At 47.1% G+C, this 6,000-nt stretch overlaps 1 protein-coding gene across 2 annotated transcripts in view; it reads right to left on the bottom strand.

Annotated features, from left to right (window-relative positions):
• Positions 1-6,000, bottom strand: part of AIFM3 (AIF family member 3) — a 42,672-nt gene that overhangs the window by 13,182 nt on the left and 23,490 nt on the right. For both annotated transcript variants that reach the window (XM_074292256.1, XM_074292266.1), the window contains exons 10-13: positions 4,002-4,093; positions 1,104-1,234; positions 754-869; positions 577-648 (exon numbers count right to left, since the gene is read on the bottom strand). In XM_074292256.1, the coding sequence (XP_074148357.1) occupies positions 577-648; positions 754-869; positions 1,104-1,234; positions 4,002-4,093 (411 nt within the window). The remainder of the gene's footprint in view (positions 1-576; positions 649-753; positions 870-1,103; positions 1,235-4,001; positions 4,094-6,000) is intronic.

Here is a 6,000-nt window from a genome sequence, read left to right as displayed (position 1 = left end):
TTCCCTGCCTCTCTCACAGCACTGTGGGGAGAGCAGGTATTTTCAGTGCAAAGTGAAAATGTCCTTTCAAGCCCCGTCTCTCCACCTTGTGCTGCAGTTTGAGGTGTAGCGCCTCCGAGCCCCGATCACACCCCTCCCCCAACTGTACTTGGAAAAGTGACTTTTTGGACTGAAGGGAAGGACCCGACGCGAATCCCCCATCTGGTTCATCTTCCTGGACAGTCCAATGTTCTAGTCTGCCGAGCCCTGTGCTGACTGACACGGTGGGCCCCTATATTCCCCTATAAAATGAAACGACTGGACCAGAGGGTCTCTCCCAGCTCAGATTTCCTTGGAGAATCTCGGCTTTTTCTGTTTTGTTTTGGCCGCACTCCTGGAGAGCAGGGGTTGGGATCTGCTCGCTTGTGGTCTCTCTCTCAGCACCAGGGACAGCGCTCTGCACCTGCCTTTCCCTCAAGACCTAGCAAAGGTTTTTCTGAATTTGGCTGGACTCAGATTGGTGTGGAGGGGCATTCAAAGGGACTCAGGGAAGGGGGAGGACAGAACGGTGAGCCCCGAGGGCCTGGGGACACCTACCTTCCCTTCCTGGGCGCGGAGCTCTGAGACTTCAGTCTGCATGTAAAACTTGATCCCGTTGTTCTCAAACATCTGTGGCGGGGAGAGAAGGAAGCGGTGGGTGCCCCAGCAGCTCCCTCTCCCCGGGGTCGAGGGGGCTTCTGGGTGAGAATTCTGCTCAGCCGCCCAGCCTCTCACCTTCATGAGGGCTCGGCCAACCTTCTCCCCGAGGAACTTCCGGAACGGCGTCTCCTCTAACTCCACGACTGACACGGAGTGTGCCTTGTCGGTCAGATACGCGGCCACCTCCATTCCTGGAGACGAGAAGGACACGCTGACCCCAGAGGCGCGGGGACCCTGCGTCAAGCTCCTGAGAGGAGGATGAAGAGGGACAGCCCCAGCTTCTCGGGGGACTGAGAGGAGTCCTCAAGGGAATGAGACGAAGATAGACAGTGAACTCTTAGGAGGAGGGATGCCCCGACTGCGAAGGGACTAAGTAAGGACAGTCCCACAGGGTGTGAGGGGAGCCCTGGATGCAGCCCACTCACCCAAGAAGGCGGCCCCAACAACAACCGCATTCCTCCCACGTGCCAGCTTCCCTATCCTATTGGCGTCCTCTGGAGTGCGAATAGTGAAGACGTTCTCCACTTCTTTTCCTTTGCAGTTGAGTGTCTTGGGGCTACCCTCCCCACAAAGGAGACAAAATTATTCTACTATCACATCTCTTTATTAGGTTTCTGCCCCAACTTTTCACATTCATTCATTCATTCAAAAAGCATTTATTAAGTGCCTACTATGTGCCAGGCCAGAGACTGCAGATTCAGAGACAAGAAAGTCAGTGGCCCTCGTCCTCGAGAAGTGTATGTTCCATTGTCCACGGGGACAGCAATACTGTAAGATCCCCTGTGGAAGGCTTGGCTGCTCTGATCAAGCTAATGGTCCCAGACAGATCCAAAGGACCCATGCTGAAAACGGCATCCGCTTCCCAAGCGAGAGACCTGATGAACTCTAAGTGCAAACTCAATGCTTTTTCTTTACTTTTCTTGCTTTTTTTTCCCCACATGTCTAATGGGGAAATGTTTTCTATGTATTCATACATATAATGGTATCTTGCTTTCTCTATGAGGGGAGAAGGGAATGCAACATTTAAAAAAAAACTAATGGCAACGAATATATTTTTTAAAAGAAGTTTTTGTGCTACCAGGGAGGCTGTGGGGGGGACGACATGTATCCAGAGAAGCAAATCTGAAGCAAAACAGGAAATTCAAGAAGGAGAGAGGAGGGTTACCCCCTGGCTAGGAAGAGAAATGGAGAGAAAGGAGAGGAAGAAGAGGAGGCTGCATCAGGAAGAGTGACAGGGAGGAGGGAGCAGCTGAGCAAAGAATTCTGGGTCATAGAGATGAGGAAAGAGTGCAGGCCGGGCATGAGGGGCACCTTGCAAAAGGCGCAGAGGTTGGAGATGGACTGTTATGTATCAAGGCAGCAATCGCCAGGTAATTGTGATCAATCTGGCAAGACGAGCTGGAGCCCTGCTGGGAAAGACTCTCAATACTTCTTGGAGGAGTGGTTATCTTTGTCCTTGAGTTGGGAAGCAGCACAAAGATTTCAGAGCTAAGGAGAGGCCTGGCCAGAGTGAGCTTTATTAATTAATTCACCGAGAAACCCTTGGACTCTCAGCTCCTTCATCCCTACCCCTCTCCTCCTCCTTTAAATCTTTTTGTCTCCCTTCAGTCTTCCCCCCACCTTCCCCATCAATCCCCCTGAGATGCCTCCACCTTTCTCCTGGAAGCTCCCCAAGTCCCCTGACCATCTCCCTTAATTCACGCCCTCACTTTTTCTCAGAGGTATCTGAGAGACCTGCTGGTAAATGGACAAATCCAGATGATAAGATGAATCGTTTTAAGAGAAAAACAGAGGATATAAGGTCCACTGTGCAGTATATTGGGGAATGGGAATGCCAGTCTAGGTCCTCAACTGCAACTGCAAATCCCGTGACCCTTCCATTCCATCTGGGTTGGGAGACTAGCTGGGGAGTAAAGTGGTCAGCGCACTTTTTCTTTATGGGCCAGCGGAGACCAAAAGTCATGACCCACCCCATGACTGAAGGGGAATGCACTTCCCTGGCATCCTCTGCCTATTAAAATCCTACCCTCTTCCAAGAACAGCTCCTTTGGGAATCCTGTCCCAACCTGCTAACAATCTAGCACGAGCCCTTGTTCCTCAGAGCTGTCAAAAATGCCCCAACTACACCTCTCATGTGAACCTTCTTGTTCCATTATTATTATTATAGTTAAGAGATAGGATTGAAAGAGTATAAGTCTCTACTAGTCAAAAGTCCTGAGTTCAAGTGAATCCCAACTCTGCCAGTTACTACTTGTCAGTTCACCTTCTCTGGGCCTTGGTTGTCTCATCTGCAAACCTAAGCCAACTGCCTGTACTTTATACCTGACACGGTGCTTATAAGGATAGGAACAATGATGGTTTAAGGTTCACAAAGGCAGGTGTGCAAATGGTGTCTCTGGTACCTCAACAGGAAATACCAACTATATGGTAAACAACTTGAGGGAAGAGATTATGTTCTAGTCATCTTGGTAACTCCTTTTGTATCTCAAAGAAAAACATGAACAGAGCAGAATCAGTAGATGTTGAATGAATGTTTTTTTTTTCCATTTCAAGTACTTCCCAGCAATCCATACAAGAAAAACCAAGTGGATGAAAAATGCTACTGTCCAGATTATGACATGCAGTTTATATGAACTCACGGTTCATTGAGGTATATAATTTGGAGAAAAGTATAGAATGGAATGGATGTGTTGGAATGAGATGAATCAAGAATTGGATGGGAGTGGGGGGAACAGGCTGGAGAACAGGGAAAACTGTACAGAACTTTCTATACATCCCAAGTTGTCCCATTAGACAATCCTACCTCTTTCAACACAAACATTCTTCTGGGACTGCTCCATAGCTGGGAATATAGAACACCATTGTCTCAAAAGAATCGAAATTGTGGGTGATCCCAAGGGCAATAGAGAGGCAAATTGAGTGTCAAGAGGTCCACAAATTAGTGAAAAGAAGTAAAAAGATAGTATTGAGGCACGTAGGACCAGAAAAGGAACTGGACTAATAACAGGAGAGTAGCTTGGCATCCAGAGGGGACACAGGATTGGATCTGGGCTCAAGAAGATCTGAGTTCAAATCTCACCTGGAACACTTCCTCATTTACTCTGATGGCTTGAATTTCCTAATTTGCATAATGGAAGATACTGGTTACAGTCCCTACCTTGTAGTCAACTCCCTTAGGGCAGAGACTATGTTTTTATCTCTCTTGAGCCTAGTGTTTGGTGCAATGCCTAGCACATAGCAGGCACTTAACAAAAATTTGTTGAATGACTGAGAAAAGTGATTTGCACACCTAAGAACCCTCCCCCTCACCCAAGTCCACTCACGTGTTTCCCGGGGCCAAGAGCAACTTATTGTATTCCATCTTAAAGCCATCTTTGAATATTGCTTTCTTGTTCTTCACGTCCACTGTGACAACCTGAAATCATAAAGAAGAGTTCAACCAGGTCCAGAGAGGGACAAATAGCCCAGTTCAAGATGCCCATCAGGGGGAGGGAACAAAGCAACTGCCCAGAGCCAGGATTTGAACCTGGGAATCCTCTTTCTTCCTGGCTCTGTTGTATCACCAGGAAAGTGGGGACAACAGCATTTCATGACCCGATGCAGAGGTGATTTAGAAGATAGCAAACAGGAGGACTGAAGCTAAGATAGGGCCACCAGGGCCTTGTACCAGGGGATTGAAATTCAGGTGGCCGTGATGATAGTTATAGTCTCTCAGCAGTATAATCAGCTGAGTTTTGCACCTAGCAGCCCTCACATGGTTTCTATGGTCCTACTGACTTGAGAGACGCTCACCTCAGGGGTCAGAACTGAGAAATGCCAGTTCAAGGTCCTTGTATTTATAAAAAAATGAACAGATAACAAAATCAATTGCTATTGGTTAAATGCCTTCTATGTAGAAGGCCCTGGGCTAGGCGTGAGGAAGAGCCCCAAGCTGGGAGTGATCTCAAAGAGCCTCTTGTCCAATTTCCTCTACAAAAAAAAAAGCAATCCTGGAGGAGGATGAAAATTATCATAATAATGACACCTAGCATTTCCATAACCCTCGAAGGTTTACAAGGCATTATATATATATATAAAATCTCATTAGATCTTCCCAGCAATCCTTTGAAATAGATGCTATTATTGGCCCCATTTCACATGTGAGAGAAAGAAAAATTAAGAGTTTTTCTCTGGGACACACAGCAAGAGACAAGATTGAAACTCTAGACTTTTCTGACTCTGACTCTCTATCCACTATTCCACATTTCCTCCTTGAGTTCCTGTACTCCAGTGTTGGATACAAGGATAGAAAACTCTACAGGTCTGAGTTAGACCTCCAGCAGCCACTGGCAGGTGGCTCCCATATCACAACATATGGCGCCCAATGTGGGGCATAAGAAGTAGGAGCGTTGAGAGCTATTTGTGAGTAGGAAGCTCCCTGAGTTTCTACGGTAACCCATGGGGAAGGAAAGGGAGAAGAGACTGGGTAAGACTTTTTTAGTCAGGGTGATTATCCTCATCATCTTCTCACATGAAGAGATCCATTCTACAGGTCTGAGTTAGACCTCCAGCAGCCACTGGCAGGTGGCTCCCATGTCACAACAGAAAATTGGGGCGTGAGTGTCCACCCTGCCATTTGCTGGGGAAGTCACTTCAAACTCTCTGAGGTTTAATACTCGCATCTGTACAATCAGGATAGTAAAACCCTCTCTGCTTGCCTCACAAGGGTAGGATTAGGGTTGGGAAAGGACCAAATAAAATAAAGGTCACAAATCTGCTCTGTAACTGTCGAGTGTCATAGAAAGGTCAATTTGGGAAGTTGATTGTTTGAGCCCAAATTTCAGACTTCACATTTATCCCTATTAACTGTCCTCTTCCACAGTTTGGTCCATTGCTCTGCCCTCCTAGGGGTTCTTTAGGTCCTGGTTCTGTCGTCTGACAAACCTGATTGGTTTTCGCCTCTGTGAAATGATTTCTAGAGTCCTTCCCACCTCTGATAACCCCAAGATCTACTGTTATTTCTCTTCCCTTAAGCTTCTGAGGAGTCTCACTATGGTCAGGAGAGCCCCTGGCCTCTTAAAGACCAAGCTGTGGAACTTGCCAGGTCCTACCCAGGTGGGAAAACTTCAGAATTGCAGTGAGCAGCATTTCCTGCTTCTGGAATCTCCATCTCCCTGCAAGATTCAACTCAGCTACCAGGGGCTACCTAAGATGTTTCCTGATCCTTCTTCCAAGAGTAAGGGCTCTGCATCATTTTGTTTTTCATTATCTGTGTACATGTTATCTCCCCCTAGTGGATAAAAAGCTCACTGAGGACAACATTGTTGGGTTTTTATTTGTATT

This window comes from Sminthopsis crassicaudata, chromosome 1 (genome assembly GCF_048593235.1).
Source record: "Sminthopsis crassicaudata isolate SCR6 chromosome 1, ASM4859323v1, whole genome shotgun sequence".
NCBI lineage: Eukaryota > Metazoa > Chordata > Mammalia > Dasyuromorphia > Dasyuridae > Sminthopsis > Sminthopsis crassicaudata.
Note: the sequence above shows the minus strand (reverse complement) of the source record. Positions and strands in the feature narration are given on the sequence as shown.